This window comes from Mobula birostris, chromosome 12 (assembly GCF_030028105.1).
Source record: "Mobula birostris isolate sMobBir1 chromosome 12, sMobBir1.hap1, whole genome shotgun sequence".
NCBI classification, from domain to species: Eukaryota; Metazoa; Chordata; class Chondrichthyes; order Myliobatiformes; family Myliobatidae; genus Mobula; species Mobula birostris.
Window position 1 is genome coordinate 73,216,279 of NC_092381.1, and position 18,997 is coordinate 73,235,275.

At 40.8% G+C, this 18,997-nt stretch overlaps 1 protein-coding gene across 1 annotated transcript in view; it reads right to left on the bottom strand.

Moving 5' to 3' along the window:
• The window catches only part of fndc7b (fibronectin type III domain containing 7b), a 69,669-nt gene extending 56,354 nt beyond the window's left edge, over positions 1–13,315 (bottom strand). The window contains exons 1-12 of the mRNA XM_072274125.1: positions 13,142–13,315; positions 12,777–13,037; positions 10,528–10,788; positions 10,004–10,264; positions 9,375–9,635; positions 9,005–9,259; positions 8,550–8,810; positions 7,601–7,861; positions 6,871–7,125; positions 2,707–2,967; positions 1,180–1,440; positions 64–324 (exon numbers count right to left, since the gene is read on the bottom strand). Of these exons, the coding sequence (XP_072130226.1) occupies positions 64–324; positions 1,180–1,440; positions 2,707–2,967; positions 6,871–7,125; positions 7,601–7,861; positions 8,550–8,810; positions 9,005–9,259; positions 9,375–9,635; positions 10,004–10,264; positions 10,528–10,788; positions 12,777–13,037; positions 13,142–13,241 (2,959 nt within the window). The 5' untranslated portion in view covers positions 13,242–13,315. The remainder of the gene's footprint in view (positions 1–63; positions 325–1,179; positions 1,441–2,706; positions 2,968–6,870; positions 7,126–7,600; positions 7,862–8,549; positions 8,811–9,004; positions 9,260–9,374; positions 9,636–10,003; positions 10,265–10,527; positions 10,789–12,776; positions 13,038–13,141) is intronic.
• Positions 13,316–18,997: the final 5,682 nt, after the last annotated feature.

Here is an 18,997-nt window from a genome sequence, read left to right on the forward strand (position 1 = left end):
TCCTATTTGTTAGTGATCCTGTTCTGTTGGTTTTCAAAAAAAAAAGAATAATCAAAATTTTACCTGTTTGAATTTCAGATGGTTGACTTGGTAAACTAGTGCACTTCTCCTCCATCGCTAACACAGTTACATTGTACGTCTGGCCACATGGGAGGCCTGCGATCTCACAGTTTGCTTCCGTTGTATTGCATAAGTATCTGTCTCCTTCCATTCCTTCTGCCATGGCAGCATAGTACACTGCCCCCTCACTCTCCTCCCACCAAACTGACGCCGTGTGCGTTGCACAGTTCAAATAGGTGCTTACATTTTGAGGTCTGCAAGGAGCTGAAGGAATGAGAGAAACAGGATAGATAAAGGCTATGTCCGACCTTCAGTTCAGCTGAAGTACATGCATCCAAAACAGCATTCAGTGTTTGTAAGCCTTTCTTCTGTTCACCAGTGAGAGGGTTTTGGTGAATGAATTATGTGACGTGCAACATTAACAAATCTCGTATGGTTATTATTGTGAACAATCATCGCTTTCAACAAAGTCCAGTTTAGATTGTTGTTGTACGAACAACAGTCAAGTCTATTGCGCTTGATAGTTACTTCTAAATTGTGCTGGCCTTTGTGCTTGTGAGGTAGGCTTGATGAGTAGTAAGTCTTTTCTTGGATTTTGCATATACTGTATGTAAATTCCTACTTTCTTGATGAAATGCACGTGGCTTTTCCGAAGGGATATATTATGGTGTCCCAGAAAAGAATGCTGGAGAAAATTAGGTGAATTTTGAAAAGGAAATGTAGCAAGATGGGTAGATTGGTGGTTGAGAGGATTTAATCAACAAAATAATGAAAGCTTTTTTGCAACTGAGAAGAGACGACGTGACTAACTGTTGCTGCCTGTGTAGAGAGATATTCTGTGGTTAGAAAATATGCTGAAAGCAGAAAAGAGAGAAGTTGTCTGACATGGATTGACAGAAGACATGGATATCAAGGGGATGTGCAGATTAGTGCCAAAGGTAATTTATCACAAATAGGTATGAGATATTAAATTTCTAGGAAAAATAATAATTGTAAATACACTATTAACAAAGTTCATTATAATTCCAGCGTCTTTTGTCAACACCTTAAAATCTACACTGGTTGGCGTACCTTGCTGTAAGTTTTACTGTGACAATGAAGCATCAGTTAATAAACTACCTGTTTGAATTTCAACCACTGAGCTCAGAGAATGGTTGCAAGTCTTGTCGGATGCCACAACATACACAGAATATAACTGGCCACAGAGTAACACGGGTATTCCACATGATGCTTCTGACGTTCCACATGACACAATGCTCCCATCAGCTCCTTCTGCAATGGCAGTGTACCACAGCGCTCCTTTACTGTAGTCCCACAGAACCAGAGCTGTATTGAGGTTACAATCCAGTTGTACTGTGACATTCTGTGGCTCACAAGGGACTGAAGATAAGATTGGAAATCAAAAAGAATGTAAGACGAGAGGATCAACTATCGTTGTGAATTTACCAAATATTTACTTTAAGATCTATGGGCTCTAATGCATCATTCATTAGATGCTTCACTAAATATGTGAATAGATATTTACTTATTTTAGCAATGACTGAATAATTTTAATTATTCTCATTCCTTATTTCTCAAACTCATCATTGCAGACATTATGTTGAAATCAATATTTATGTCTCTGATCAAAAGGGATTGATGAACAAATTCCCAATGGAGCTGGCTTCCTCATGCCAGATCACACAAAAGCAGAGCAAAATGATTACAGATTCAACAGGTACAACAGGGCAAGTATAAAATGATGCAGGCTGTTTTCTGTCAAGGTGACTCCATCGTCCAGCATCTCGCACACCTCTTATGCTTCTGTTTTTATACAACCATAGAGTCATGCCGACTTTAAGCAATTAAACAACCCATACAAGCATTAGTACTTTGGATGGGACAGCTTTTTAAAATGCATTTTCATTAAAACGGTCTTCCTTTTTTCTCACGAATCCATAAAGATATCCTCAAAACTTTGGGAATAGGGTGTTTAATTGATAACCAAGCAACTTTTTGAAAATGTTATTATTTTGCAACACAGAACACTGCATTGTCTGTACCAGCGGGAATATTTTAATTGAAGGGGGTTTGAAAATGCTTTCCTACAGTTCACACGTTAGGACAAAGGCATGAAAAAATAGAGAGGAATTACATCTGTGGAATCACAACTATGAGTTCAAAAAATTAACTTTCAAAGACATCTTCAACATGGGCATAATAAAATAATAACATAAAATGTTTGCTGTTCACACTTAAACATTTAACCTCTCATTGTGAAATACAAGACTTCATCTGCCAGTCTGTTCTAAACATCTTTACAGAAGTGACTGATGTCTGTATATACATGCACTCTGGAATCTCCTGCAGATGTTACCTTTTGTTACAACAGAGACTGTATATGCAGGTTTAGATTTGAGCCCTTGTATCACTTGTATTAAAGACATGACTCTTTAAATGCCTTGAAAAATCATAGTGTATAGCATTGCTCTGGCAGTCATGTGACCAGGAGGATACTGCATTTGAATCAGAACCTAACTCAGTTGTTAGATTCTCAGCAATGAACAGTGTTACTTGGAATATAATTTTTCCTACTGGCCCAAAATATGCACAATAATATAAAATTATTTCCTTGTTATATGCTATTTAAAGATTAGCTGTATTTACCAGTTTGTATTTGGACGGAAGTACTCGAAATGCCATGCCGGCTGTAACTCAGTGTCGTTACGGTTATGTTATAGGACTGTCCGCAGTGTAAATCCAGCATTTCCTGGCGTGTCTCTGTTGTGTTGTGTGAGCGTATATGACCATCACTTCCCTCAGAGGTCACATCGAACTCTTTTGCTCCATTAGTCCGGCCCCATGAAACTACCACTCTGTTGGAGTTACAGTCCACATTGGCGACAATTTCATCTGGAGCACAAGGTGCTATAGAAACAGAAATACTGCAATTAAAAAGTTCATCTGAGAAAAATCTTAAGAAGTAGCCCTTCCTAATGTTTTATATGAACTTAAATAGTCCTGGTGAATCTGTCCCCTTTATATTCCACATGTTGCCAACTCATATGTTATTGTGTAATCATTTGAACAAGTTCTAGCTCGAGTCATTGATAGGTTATGGTCCATATCCACACATATTTAATCTCTCAGTGCTTTCTATATGAACAGTGAATATAACACATGGTTCTGTTACAAGATGAGAGGTCTGAAGTTCCATACTAATGATAAGAGACATGAATTTGAGTCTCGCTGTGGCATTCAGCAACTAAAAGTGATCAATTAAAATATCTGGAATTTAAAAAAAACTATCATTAAGAATAGTTATATGAAACATCTAGAATACGATAACAATCTGTCTGGTTCACTAACTCTCTCCAGTAGGAAAATCAGTTGTCGTTGTGCAGTCTGGTCTATGTATGGCTTCAAACATGCAGCAAGCAATTCCAGCAAGCAATTTTCTTAGGTCAAATTGGTATGCTAAAACATCATATGAATAATATTGGATAAACTGAAGCACCGGGTTTGAACATGACAAAGGTATATCCAGCTCAAAGCACCCTGGAAAGTTCTCCTCACAAACATCTTGGGTTTTAAGTGAAGTAGAATTTTACTTTATGCACTTTGCTTCAGAGCTCTCCTTTACCAGTAATGGATACATCTGACTCTACAGTTGGATGTATTGGATACAGCAGAACTCTGGTGTATCCATCAAAGTAGGTACACAATGTCCATGAGGTCTCATGATGTTGGGTTGTGTCTTACTAATTACCACTCACTTTCCTCTCCTAGTTCATGGATCAGCATACTCTTTTATGTTGAGAAGTTTGGAAGAAGCACTTAGGGTGGGAGGGCCCATAACATAGTCATCTACAACAGCCCTGACTCAAAGCCAAATGGGGCTGCGGCAGGTGTCAAGGCAATTAACATGAAGTGATAAACTAGTTAATCTCATACTCAATCTCTCTTTTGCAGTTGTATCTGTCTGAAATTTGTCTACAATGTCCTTGTGGAGACAATGTCCAATATCCAATTGATAATGCTCTCCGTCATATTCCGCATTTCTTTCACAGTATTAAATAGGAATGATTCACATCAGTTCTAGGAGCTAAGAAATGGGTATCAACCCAGATCTGTAATCTCATAGACTTCCCTGAGGACGAACCCTGGTTCAATGAACAGAACATGCCATGAAAACCACAAGGGGCACCTATGTTAATCTATCTTCCTGGTGAAAGCACCACACAGGACCACGAAGACACAAGAGTCTACAGATGCTGGATTCTGGAGAATCTGCTGGGGAACTCAGTGGGGTGAGCAGCATCTGCCAGAAGAAGGGAATTGTTGATGCATCAGAACTGAGAGTGGAGAGGTGACATGGCCAGTATAAAGAGGAGGAGAGGGTAGTGGTGAAAAAGATGACTGGTGGACTGCGGAGTAGTGCAAGATTACAGGTAGGTTGTGCCAATCATCAGAAAGGAGTTAAGGTGGACTTAGAGCCATGTGTCTCTGATAAATGGTGCAGCAGACTGAAGTGATCTTACAACCAAATGATCTGCTCAAAGCTGTGGAACAATCACATCCAGTCCTGAATGGTAGTGGACAATTTTAAAAAATGGAGAGGAGCCGAAACCAAGAATATTCTTTTTCTCCATATTGACAGAGCCTAGTATATCTGTAAAGATAAAGTTTAGCAACTTCCAGCCATTATTAAAAAGAGATGCCATCCATCTCAGCTTCCTCCTTCAGCAAAATTGAATTCCCACTGCATAAAGGCCGCGAGTACTGAGAAAGGGATGACAACATCACAGCTCTAGGGTGGAAAACATGCTTCAGAACTTAGCGCACGAATAGCCAATATGGCCTAGGAGAGAGACAACAATGAAATTCTTGCATCCAAGCATAAAATTCCTTTGATTTGCAAGTGCACAAAAGCAGGACCAGTCCAATGCAAATAATTACTGTCTCCTCAGCCAGTAATTGTAAATGCTAAAAGTGTTGCACAAATTGTGTTGTTGTTTGGGACTCTGATGTGAGTAATTTTGCAACTCATTGGCTTATTACCTACAGTTACTACACTTCAAAACCAGCCTTTTTAATGATGCAAAATGCTTCTGAAAGTGGTCTTAAACATTCCCGTTAAAACTAAATTCAATTGGAATCAAGGTGAAGCTCTCTCATGACTGGAGTTATATTTGAGAAAAGGGAGTTTGTGGCTGGTGGATGTCATTACACCTTTTTCAAGCCCTCAGGACAATGTTCTAGGTTTAACTATCTTCAGATGCCTCACCAATGACCATCCTTCCATCATAGGGTTAGAAATGGGGATTCTTGCTAGGAAATGCACCATGTTCAATCCCATCTCTACCTCTCAGAAAAGTGAATCATGTACAACTGCATGCAGTAAGCCTGGATAATTTCTAGTCATAGGCTGATAAACAGAAAGCAGCATTTGCAAAACGCAAGTGTAATGCTGAGATATTCTCTAAAAAGATGTAATCTAATCATCTCCCCTTGATGATCAATGGCATTACCCTCACTGAAGGAAAACCACCAAAATGCTGTAGTCACCACTGGCCAGAAACTCAACAGGACCAGCCATATGAATGTTGTGGAGATAAGAGTAAGTTGGAAGCTGGAAACTTCACATAGACCATAAGATATAGGAGCAGAATTGCAGCATTTGGCCCATGTGGCCCTTGTGGCTACGGGGGTCAGGGGGTATGGAGGGGAGGCTGGGGCGGGGTTCTGAGTTGGATGATCAGCCATGATCATAATGAATGGCGATGCAGGCTTGAAGGGCCGAATGGCCTACTCCTGCACCTATTTTCTATGTTTCTATGTTTCTATGATTTGCTCTGCCATTCCAACATTGCTGATTTATTATCCCTTTCAATGTCATTCTCCTGCCTTCTCCCTGTAACCTTTGATGCCCTGACTAATCAGCAACCTATCAACCTCTGCTTTAATTATACTCAGTGACCAAGCCATTTATGGCAATGAATTCCACAGGTTCCTTACCCTCAGGCGAAAGAAATTCCTCCCTATCTCTGTTCTAAATGGACATCCTTCTATTCTGAGATCGTGCCCTAGACTCACCGACTATAGCAAACATCACTTTCACTTTACGTCTAGCAACCGCCATCTACAATGAGTGGTGAACTGAAGGCTCTCTCTGTACTGCCTGGCAACAACAACAGCTCACAAGGCTGATGCCATCTCGTACAATGCAATCTATTGGAATGGCATCCCATCCCTCATCATAAACATTCACTTTGTCTATCACAAGTTCACTCTGAGGCTGCAATGTGTATCAACAACTCCCGGTTCCTCTTCAATTCGCACAACATCCTGACCATGAAAATACATTTTTTTTCCATTGCCGAGTTAGTATCTTGGAACCCCTGCTGAATATTACTGTGGGAGTGCTTTCAGCAGAGAAAAGAAAATGGTTTAAAAAGGGAATTCAAGAGCACCTACCCAAATGAAACTGGGAGGAACTGATAAATGTTGGTCTTGCCAGTGAATTTTTTAATAAATAATAGACATACAATTATGAAATGCGCTTAGATGAAAGATGTAATAGAAATAGATCCTCTTTTTCTAATTTGTTTTTGCTGTTCTTCTTCGGCTGTTGTGGCGCATTGGGTGGCATTTTTTTTGCCATTTCCTCAGCATTTGTCTGTTTTTTACGGGGTCATGTTGCTGCCTCAACACTCATCCCAACACAGATGGAAAGCGTGTAAGGAGCTGGCTAGATTCGAACCGGCACCATTGGCCTCCAAGTTCGATGCTGATGCCACTACACCACTGACTGGCTTTTTTCTAATTTACCTGTATGAATTTCGTAGTGGGAGCTCTGGAAGCTGCTACAGGTTTCACCAAATGCGAGGACAGAGATGTTGTATGTTTGGCTGCAGTGAAGATCTGGGATGAGACAGTTTGTTTTGGATGTGGTACACGTGGCTGTGTGTCCATCGCTCCCCTCTGCCGTAGCGGTGTACCACACTGTGAGGTTACTCAGCTCCCACGTTACAAAGGCGGTGACACCAACACCATCAGCATGTACGTTCTGAGGGGGACAAGGGGCTTCAGGACAGGAGGAGAAAACAAAACAAATGGGTCACTAATAAATGATAGAAGTGCACTTTGAATGTTTCTTTCAATATCAAAGTCAGCAGGAAAAAGCGAAATGTAGAAAATATCCTGGGATATCATGCAGTAACCAACTTCCTGTTCAAAGACACAGTATCTTCAGACTACAATTTACAATTTTATTTTTAAAACCCAAGGGAAATAGTCTCACAGCAAGAGGGAAGAAGAGGGAAAAATCTTCACTCTACAAATAGAAATTTATAACTACCTTTATAAGGTGTTAAAAGTTGCATGGAAACCTAGAGAATAGTCCATCCACTTTATTTTTTTTAAATTAGAACTAAAAGCAAACATAACATAAACACCAAAATTACCAATGTGGCTCTCCTGGATCACAATCCTCAGAAAATGAACTATCTTGCACTAGATTAACATTTCTCATGCCTCATAAACTCCTTCAGACTTTTACCTGTTTCAGTTTCAAAAATAGAGGTATTTACACTCTGACAGTCACTGTCCACTGCCATTATAGTTATTGAATATGTCTGACTGCAGTGCAGGTCCACAAAGTCACAGCTCGTCTCTGTTGTGTTACACAGTGAAACGTGTCCATCTTGTCCTTCTGCTGTTGTAATGTACCACATGGCACCTTCAGCCTTCGCCCAGGTCACTGACGTACTCCTGGTGTCACAGTCCAGACTGGTGGAAGTGTGTTCCGGTGCACAAGGGGCTGCAAATTACAGAAACACATTATGACTGGGTAAGATACTGCAACTGCTTTTTTTCTGGAGGTGGTCCAGGTTATATTGCCAATCTTGACAAACAATTTTGAATACAGAGTCCTCAAATAACAGTCACCATATATTTACAAAAAGAAAAACATGTCCTCTTAAACACCATTAATATAGAAAAGCAAAAGTAAGAGAAAAATCCATACAATATTTTTGGACTAAAGTCTTTTGACACATTTAAACAGCATGTTCACAGGCAGGGAACATAGTCATAGTCATAGTCATACTTTATTGATCCCAGGGGGAAATTGGTTAAGACGACGGACCCATGTGCAGACAACTAAGGTTAATTTAATGTGGTATGGTGGTTGGAATAGACCTCCTAGCTGAAGGGCCTTTTCCTGCACAAAACCTGTCAATATTTCTATGTTTTCAATGAAAAGAAAGATTTATCAGGACATAGCAGAAATGTTAGATTGTTAGTGTCATCTAACTTAAAGTTAGGTATCTAAGTGTCACTTAGAATAATTTGACACAACAAATCATAGATTTGCTAATAAAGTCCCAATTAAGTGCATTGGAATATTTTTACATTGTGGAATGTACGGTGCACAGTGAATTAATTTGTTGTGGCAAACAGGCTGCACAGTTTAGAATTATGAGGAACATAGAAGTAGAAAGACATACCAGTGCTAAATTCAAAATGATAGCTTTGTGAGGTGTCACACACACCGTCCAGTGCTGTCACAGTTAAATTATACACCTGTCCACAGTATAGGTTGGTTAACTGACATTCGGTATTGGCCGTCTCACAGGAAACTGGGTGCCCATCACTTCCTTCTGCTGTTGCCGAGTAAGAGACTGCACCTTTAGTGTGGCTCCACAATACTGAAGCATCATTTGTGTCACAGTCTACATGGACATCGAGGTTCTGTGGGATGCAGCAAACTAGAAGAGAACAAGGAGATCAAATGAGTGGCGGATGTACAGCAGCAGCTGACTTGAGGGACCGGTTTTTGTAATTGCTTGCAAAGACACAGGAGAGCTTTTTCAGGAAAATAGAGTTTTTGCCAGATCAGAAATCAGTTAGTGTGACTGATGGAGAAATCAGCGATTCAGAAATTGGACGACCCAGCAGTTACCTGTTTTCACTGTGATGGAAGGACTTTCAGCAGAGTCACAGGTGTCATCGTGCGCAAGGACTGTGACAGTGTAGGTCTCTCCACAGGACAGGTCAGTGATGTCACACAGCGTATCATTGGCGCTGCATTGCTGCACGTCGCCTCCTTCTGCAGTGGCAATGTATGATGATGCACCTTCACTGAACTCCCAGGAGACTGACAGAAATCCAGCATCACAGTCCATGTAAGCATTGACATTCTGGGGGACACACGGTACTGCAAGAAGAAAGAACATAACCTGAAACTGTTGCACAAGTATTCAGCCACATAACAGTTAGATGCAAAAGAGAGTATCTGCAGAATTTTAATATACAGTTTTGACTAGAATTACCTGTTTTAACTGCCAGAGCAGAGCTGTGTGAGCTGTTACACTCCATGCGGACTGCCTGTACAGTTATGTAGTAATACAGTCCACAGTACACATCAGAGACCTCACATTCAGTGCCTGTTGTATTCCAGGAGGCCCAGTGGCCATTGGTCCCTTGTGCTGTTACGTGGTATGACTCTGAGCCATTGCTGGGATCCCAAGACACTGAGACAGTGTTATTCTCGCAGTTGATGTGAGCTACCACATTCTGTGGGATACATGGTACTGCAGAAAAAATAATCATAGTTTTATAATCAAATTAATAAAGTACTGTCAATGTATTCCTGCATAAATATGTCCATATCTTACAAACAAACAGAATTATGAAATTGCACTTTATCTTTACATTAAAAGGTTCTCAAATTGATTGTTGGGAATGAAAGGAAAATAACTGCGTAATCAGTTTTTCAGAGCAAGGATCAGCAACTGATACAATTGATGATGAAGCTTACAATAATAACTAACTATAGTTATTGTGAATATATTTGATGTAGAGCCCTAATGATGACATTTCGATTTATTCCTGCATTTTCTTAACGAGTGAAATAAGGTAGCTTTTGTTATGTTAAATAAAAAGGTAATCATAAGTTTACCTGTCTCAATATTAAAAGCTGGACTTGGTAAACTGGTGCAATTCTCGTCCATCGCTAACACAGTTATACTGTACGTCTGGCCACATGGGAGGCCTGCGATCTCACAGTTTGCTTCTGTTGTATTGCACGAGTACTTGTCTCCTTCCGTTCCTTCTGCCATGGCAGCATAGTACACTGCCCCCTCGCTCTCCTCCCACCAAACTGACGCTGCGTGCGTTGCACAGTCCAAGTGAGCACTTACATTCTGGGGACTACAGGGAGCTGGGGAAATCAAAGAAATAAAATAAGTAAAGGGCAGTCAATTTGTATAAATTCCAGACATGGGTAAATATAAAATAATATTGAAAAAACTCCCACAATAAATTCTAAAAATTCTTATAAAGCATTAAAAATGCCTAGCATGGGATTGAGATTACAAGTTGAATGAAAGAGTATAAATGATTGCACGGAAATGCATGACAAGCTAACCAAACATGCTGTAAGCTTGTTTCATACTGGTACATCCCATATCATTAATTAGTTACCTGCTTGAATTTCAACCACTGAGCTCAGAGAATGGTTACAATTGTTGTCAGATGCTACAACATACACAGAATATAACTGGCCGCACAGTAACAGGGGTGTTCTACATGATGCTTCTGACGTTCTGCACGACACGATGTTCCCATCAGCTCCTTCCGCAACGGCATTGTACCACAGTGCTCCTTTACTGTAGTCCCACAGAACCAGAGCTGTATTGAGGTTACAATCCAGTTGTACTGTGACATTCTGTGGCTCACAAGGGACTGAAAATTAAAAAGGATGTCAGATAAGAGGATCAAAAAGACGTGCAAGTGAATTACATTGGTACTTGTCACTAGTGCAAAGTGAATGGGAGATTAAAGCAAATCTGATTTATATGTAATTGCACATAAACAATCTCCTTAAAAGTAGAGCTGATCTATTTCTCTATCATAATAGTTGTAAGAAGTGATTTTCTTGTAGGCATCCTGAGCATCAGAATGAGCTATAGAAGTTACTGATGTACCTGAAAAATGTGTTATTTTAAGATAATAAACAGGGATTACCAATTGCCAAGATGAGATAGCTATCTCTGCAGATGGTGCATACAAGTATGGTGGGGGGGGGGAATAAAAAGAGGGGCGAGTCTTTGATTCCTGAAGGGCAAACCTCCATGCCAAATAAATAACTATTTGCATCTGGCACAAGGATTGTGGCAATCTAGATTCAGTTAGGAACAAAGTTAAAGCCTTCTGGAAAATATTTCAGAAGACCAAATGCATCTAATTTCAGCATACAGGTTGAGCACCCCTTATCCAAAATACTTGGAGCCCGAAAGATTTTGGACTTCATATTTTGCAATATTTGCATCAATGGGACACAAGGCTAAACAAGAAATCCATTTACATCGCATACTCTGCTTATACATGCACCCTGGAAGAAGTTTTGCATGATAAAATAAGTTTGTCTGGGTACATGGATGGCAGGGTTATAGAGGACTATGGCCCAGGTGCAGGTTGATGGGAATAAGCAGTTTAAATGGTTCTGCATGGACTAGATGGGCCAAAGGGCCAGTTTCTATACTGTACTTTTCTATGAATCTAATCTATTTTTAATAATTTTGTGCATGAAACAATAATGTGTACACTGAACCATCAGAAAGGTAAGCTATCAATACCATGGCTGCTTAGGTGTACAGTCAGTGTGTTTGGAATCACCATCATTTCTGGATTTATGTGCTACCAGTAAGTAGTCTTTGTCTTATACTTACTCATCACACATATATACTGATTCAGCCATTCAGCATGTTAGATTTTCATCAGCGGTGATCTTGGCAAACTAATTTGTTTCATAATCACCAGATGCTTCAAGACCAAAATCTTTAAAAAGTTAATGCTGTGCCTTTTCTTAAATGTGTGCAACCAGCCTGCTAAATATTCACCTTTGTTTCATTTCATCGTGATAGACCTTTGCTTGTTTCATGATCAACATATGTTAAGTGGCATATGTTCACTCCATCCACTCTTTCAATACACATTCGAGATCTTTGTTTTCCGCTTTTTGCAGAGTTTTTTTATTTTTCATTAACTTTTGTTCATTACGTATCTGAGGACAGTTCTCAGAATTGTCTGTGGAGTGCAGAGACTTATGCATGTGCCTGGGAACGTTCCCAGCATCTTGTGGAATTTTCCATTTGTGACATCATGTCAGCACTCAAAGAAATTTCAGATTTCAGAGGTTGTCAGATTTTGGAATTTCAGATAAGGGGTGCTCAAACTTTAACCTCTAACCTGAAGGTTCAGCTGTATCTTTTGCAAACCAGCTTTTACTGGACACAAAGGAGATGCATCATGCAGTGGATTTATAAGTAACGCATTTCCCTATTCGCTGTGCAGGTATTAATAAAGGATCACCTGTTTCAGACACCTGCCTCTAACATCCACTCTTTAAGATCGAACAGTCTTGTTCAATCCTTGCTGGAACAGAGAATTGCTGGAATATTGTGACCTTTAAACCTCGCTACGGAGAAACTTCAGGTGATTTGCCTCCTGCAATGCGGACGAAATGCTTTTGAAGCTACAAACAATGTATTCCCTTGACTTTGCCAGGTCAAAGACACCAGCAACAAAAAGGATAAGAAGGAAAATTATAACTTTATCCAAAAGCCATTTATCAAGAGAGTGACTAACATGAAAAAAGCAATGACTTGTGCATATTCTCTGTAGAATACAAGGGTTCACATGCTAATATATTACATGAAATTGAAAGATACCTGAATGTACATTAACCACTGTACTCTGGGGCCTCCTGCAGATGTCATCTGTTGCTAGGACAGAGATTGTATAATATTCGCCACACTGCAGGTCCTGGATTTGAGCCCTTATATCACTTGTGTTGAATAAAGCTGTAACTCTTTGACTGTCTTGAACAGTCACAGTGTATAACTTTGCTCCAGCAGTCTCATCCCACCAGAAGGATATTGTGTTCAAATCACAATTAAGCTCAGCCGTTAGATTCTCAGGAATGCAGGGTGCTATTTAGAAAATAGAGAGGAATATTTATTATTATGCAATTGTGTAAACAAACAAGGTAAAATTATTTCTTCAGTAGATGTAACTAAATGATTAATTACTTTACCAGTTTGTATTTGGACGGAAGTACTCGAAATGCCATGCCGGCTGTAACTCAGTGTCGTTACGGTTATGTTATAGGACTGTCCGCAGTGTAAATCCAGCATTTCATGGCGTGTCTCTGTGGTGTTGTGTGAGTGTATATGACCATCACTTCCCTCAGCAGTTACATCGAATGAGATTGCTGCATTAGTCCTTCCCCAGGACACAACCACTTTACTGGAGTTACAATCCACTTCCGCAACAATTTCATTTGGGGCACATGATGCTGTAGAAAGGGAAATATAAACAGTAAAAATGACTGGAGAAAAATATGTAAAATCATTCCTTTCTACCATCAATCCTGTTACTTAAGATGACATACAAAACTTCAAAACATGTCAGGTCGCTGTTTATCGATTACATGTTGATAGATTTCAACACTACCATTCCCTTAGTCCTAAACACCAAGCTTCAAAATCTGGACCTCTACCTCTGCATCTCCCTTTGCACTTGGCTCCTCGAATTCCTTATCAGGAAACCACAGGCATTGCTGATCAGTAGTATTATCTCCTCAATGACAATCAACACAGCAACACCTCAGCAATGAATGCTTAGCCCACTGCTCTATTCTTTCTACATTCATAACTGTGTGGCTAAGCACAACTCAAATGCCATTTATAAATTTGCTAACATCACCACTGTCCCTCAGGTGTTAACAAGGAGGCAAATAGGAATTAGATAGATCAACTGGTTGTATGGTGTCATAACTACAACCTCATGCTCAACGTCAGAAAGACCAAACAATTGATTGTGTTCCTCAGGATGGGGAGCTTGGGAGAACAGATACTGGTCCTCTTTGAAGGATTAGCTGTGAAGAGGGTGAGTAGCTTCACGTCCCTGAACACTGACATCTCAGAGGATGCAACCTGGGCCCAACACCATCGATGCAATCACAAAGAAAGCATGACCGTGGTCGTTTTAAAAACGCAAACACGAGGAAATCTGCAGATGCTGGAATTTCAAGCAACACACATCAAAGTTGCTGGTGAACGCAGCAGGCCAGGCAGCATCTCGAGGAGGAAGTACAGTCGACGTTTCGGGCCGAGACCCTTTGTCAGGACTAACTGAAGGAAGAGCTAGTAAGAGATTTGAAAGTGGGAGGGGGAGGGGGAGATCCAAAATGATAGGAGAAGACAGGAGGGGGAGGGATGGAGCCAAGAGCTGGACAGGTGATTGGCAAAAGGGATATGACAGGATCATGGGACAGGAGGCCCGGGAAGAAAGAAAAGGGGGAGGGGGGAATACCCAGAGGATGGGCAAGGGGTATAGTCAGAGGGACAGAGGGAGAAAAAGCAAAGAGAGAAAAAGAATGTGTGTATATAAATAAATAACGGATGGGGTACAAGGGGGAGGTAGGGCATTAGCAGAAGTTTGAGAAGTCGATGTTCATGCCATCAGATTGGAGGCTACCCAGCTAGAAAATAAGGTGTTGTTCCTCCAACCTGAGTGTGGCTTCATCTTTACAGTAGAGGAGGCCGTGGTCTGCTGAGTTAGACATTTGAAGAGATTCAATCTGTTGCCAAAGACTTTTGTAAATGCCCGTAGATGTATAGTGGACAGCATTCCGACTAGTTGCTTCACAATATGGACATTACAATGCACAGGATCACAACAGGCTGCAGAGAGCTGTAGGCTCGGCTCGCTCCATCCCAGGCTCAAGACTCCCCACTACTGAGGTGGTGCCTCAGGAAGGTAGCATTCATCACCAGGGACCCTCTTCACTTGGGACGTGCCCTCTTCTCCTTACCACCATCAGGGAGGCGGTGTAGCCTGAACAGCCACACTCAGACTCAGAGCCAGCTTCTTGCCATCACCGTCGGATCTCTGAACGGCCCATGAACCCATCAACACCACTCTGTAATCCTTTATTGTTGCACTATTTAGCTTTGTAATTCACAGTAATTTGTCTGTCTTTGCAGTGCACTGCTTTTGCAAAACAACACATTTCACATCATATATATTTGTGATCATAAATCTGATTCTGATTTTGATCCACTCCAGCTCTACAGCATTAGGGCCACCAACTGCCGGTTTAAGTGCTCAATCTCTGTTTTCCCTGAATGCGGGATATTTGAATCAATGATGCTGGATGAAATGAAATATCTTTATCGTCATTGCATAGTACAATTTGTCATGCACCAATACAGCGAAAATGAGTTTGCAACTCTCATACTCAATGCTATAAAACAACAAATAAAATAAATAACCAATAAATAAAATCAAGTAACCAGCCAGTACAAGCAATGTCCAGCAGTAATAAAGCACAGCTCAGATGCATGACAGCCATAAAACCAGTATTGAAGTAGCAATATAACAAATTTATGGATGATGCTTGATTGATTGGTTCAGAGCAATTATAGCTCTGGGGGATAAAGCTATTTTTCAGTCTGGAAGTGCGGGCATAGAAAAATCTTATAACGTCTGCCAGATGGAAGAAGTTCAAATAGATGATTGCATGGGTGTGTATTGTCCTTACAGATGCTTGTAGCTTTCTTTAAGCAGCGAGAGCTGTAGGTGTCCTCCAGGGCTGGGAGGTGTATCCCAATGATCTTCTGTGCGCTAGAGACGACCCGCTGAAGTGCTTTCCTATCAGCTGCTGTACAGTGATGCAGTATGTTAAGATGCTCTCTATGGTGCAGCGGTAAAAGGTCACCAGCATCTGTTCAGGTGGACCAGCTTACAGATACTATAAAAGATACTATATGCATATAGTATCTTTAACTTTAGGTCATGGTAAGATTTCAGTGTCTGTAGTGAAGTTCCTATGTTCCAGCTGGTTTATGAAATCAGTGAACCATAGAACTGCAATCCTTCCACTACAAATAGGGCCACTTTGGAACCCTGGTGAAGATGGTGCTTTGGAGAAGAGGTGGGCAAATGTTTACTTATGTTGGCAGAACAGACATTCTGTATACCAGATTAGTTTTGGCTCCAATCTTTACAGAGCACTTCAAGATAATTGGATGAGTTCCAGGATACTGCTGGAAGATCGAGTGTTTTGTAAATCCTTTTAATTTCACTGTTAGTTGACCCAAGTAAAACAGAACCTAAGTGTTTCATTATTTGCATGCTTTTCACAAGTCCTGAGGATATTATTGCTTCCTTAAGTTTGTAATAGTAGGGGATAAGCTCCCACTGTCTATTAAATGCTCCAAAAGGCATGCATTACAAATAGCCTCTGTAAACCAAGACCAGCTCCTGGCCTTCACGCAGGGCTACTAAGCCTGGTGAAACCATTTCTACTGACAGGAGAAGGGGCAAAGGTGGGCTACTGGCACCTTAAAACTAGTCATTTGGGTAAATGGGGCTCGTCAGCTGTGGTTGGCAGCTAATTTAGGAGAAGAAAATCTCTGATCTCAAACCTCTGCTGCTATGCAGCTATACCCACTCATTGGGAAGTCTTTGGGAGTAATCCCTGAGGAAAATTCTGGAGCTGGAGTCCCGAAGGCAGTCTTACGAACTCAGTGCTGACTGGCAACTCCCGTGATGTCACTGGTCTCTGTTATTGCTTTGGATTCATCAGTTGTGTCGAGAGGGGGAGCCTCCTACGTGGTAGGCTTGTGTACTGGCTTGTGACACCTGAGATGCAACATCCATGGTTGACCCCAACCAATGGAGGGCCTCAAAGAAGATATTATCATTCGGACCTATGCCTGCTGTAACAGACACAAAGAGGAGGCCCCTGGATTTTACCAACCAGCCACCTGGTAGTCCTCCTGAGCCATTTGATCCAGTTTTCTGCTTTATCCCCATGATTCCAGCCACAAAGAGAAAGTCCATGGGAAGCTATCAGGCCTGGAGGAATATAGATTTCTGAGGCCCTTTCCTTTCTAGAAAGGTTTGGGAAATAGCCAGAATGGCAGAAAGACTGAGGTTAGGTTTTCAGGTCCTCAGGTCAGAGATGTAGTCCTGCTCTGACAATCCTGTTGGGATCCAATTTAATTGGACAATAGGCCAGAATGAGCTTGGTGCTCACTTTACCCAGTTCACTCCAGTAATGGCAGTCACAATTATTTGCAAATTATCAAATCCCAATTAATACGTTGACTTGGTTTCACAGCAAAAATTTAAGTGAATAACCAAAGGTCAGCCACCTTGGCAATATGAATATTCAGCTGTTTTCCACTCTCTTCAGGTTACTAGCTGCCTGCTTTCACATAATTGCAAATGATAATTTAATAAGAATGTGAGATCCTTGTTCACGAGCTGCACTTCCAGTGAGGCCAATCAGATCTTGTCTATTCTGGTCAGTAGTTCTTGGAGCCTTTCTTGGAGAAGCTGTCCTGACTACAATTCACCTTTAACCATGAGCACTGTATTAAACTTGCCGGTTTATGCCACTCTCAAGAGTTATTGTGAGTAAAAGGAGTGCACATCAAACTTATCTCTCGATCTTGAAGCTATTCCTGAGTAGATGAGAAGTTTTATATAAAGGGGGATATTTTATTTTTATATCACCTGTTTGAATTTCAAAACTAGAGCTCCGGAGGCTGCTGCAGGTTTCACCAAGTACAAGGACTGAGATGTTGTATGTTTGGCTGCAGTGAAGATCTGGGATGAGGCAGTTTGCTTCGGATGTGGTACAAGTGGCTGTGTGTCCATCGCTCCCCTCTGCCGTAGTGGTGTACCACACTGTGAGGTTACTCAGCTCCCACGTTACAAAGGCAGTGACACCAACACCATCAGCGTGTACGTTCTGAGGGGGACAAGGGGCTTCAGGACAGGAGGAGAGAGAAATAACATTATGAATTAGTGACATCAGTGTGGTGTTTCAATGGTAAAAATACAACATTGGGAGAGGAATGAACCAGTCAGCCTTTTGAGTCTATTCTGCTTATTAGTTGAATCTTGTCAATCATTGAATGATTTAGAAAAGCAAAAACTGCAGTTGCTAGGAAACCGATATAAAGTGCTGGAAATAGACAACATCGGTGTAGTTAGAAACAGAGGTGATTAGTGAACTCACAAAGTCATTAGCCAAGGAGAGGCCTGAATGGCATTGCTGCTACTAGATTCCTATTAAGAGTCACTCAAGTCATTGAAGACTGTAATTTATGTTTGGGCCATTCAGAAAATCATTGGCTCAATCAGGAAATATACATGTCAAAATACTTTGGCCTTCATACTGCTTGTCAATATTCTAAATCAATTAATTGTCCTATTGGATCTGTGATTTGGACAATCATTAGTGGACAGGAAGTTGTCTTTCATGTACTTCCAACTAATACGCATGAAAGAAATTTGGTAACACACATCAAAGTTGCTGGTGAACGCAGCAGGCCAGGCAGCATCTCTAGGAAGAGACCCTTCGTCACGCCCGAAACGTCGACTGTACCTCTTCCTAGAGATGCTGCCTAGCCTGACGCGTTCACCAGCAACTTTTATGTGTGTTGCTTGAAATTCCAGCATCTGCAGATTTCCTCGTGTCTGCGTTTTTAAGAAAGAAATTTGGTGTTCATTTTGTAATTATTTAATTTATTTCTCTCAGTGATAAAGCAGATAAATTGATTATTGCCACACTACTGTGGTGGCATCTTACTGTATACAAATTGACAGTCAAGAATCCCACATTGCACTCCACGAGAATATGTTGGTCTATTTTGAAATGGCACAATATAATTGCAAATTGTTTGAAAATTGGACCTTAATATCTTTCTCAAGCCTTTTCATATTTTTCATTTCACTTTAAGTCTTTATTATTCAGTTCCTTCGGTTCTCACAACAGACGATGATTTGGATTCCCATCTTGTGGAACTGATTGTCTAGCTGTTATACATCTTTACATAATGTCACACTGGCAGAAGGATTTGTAGGGTGATGG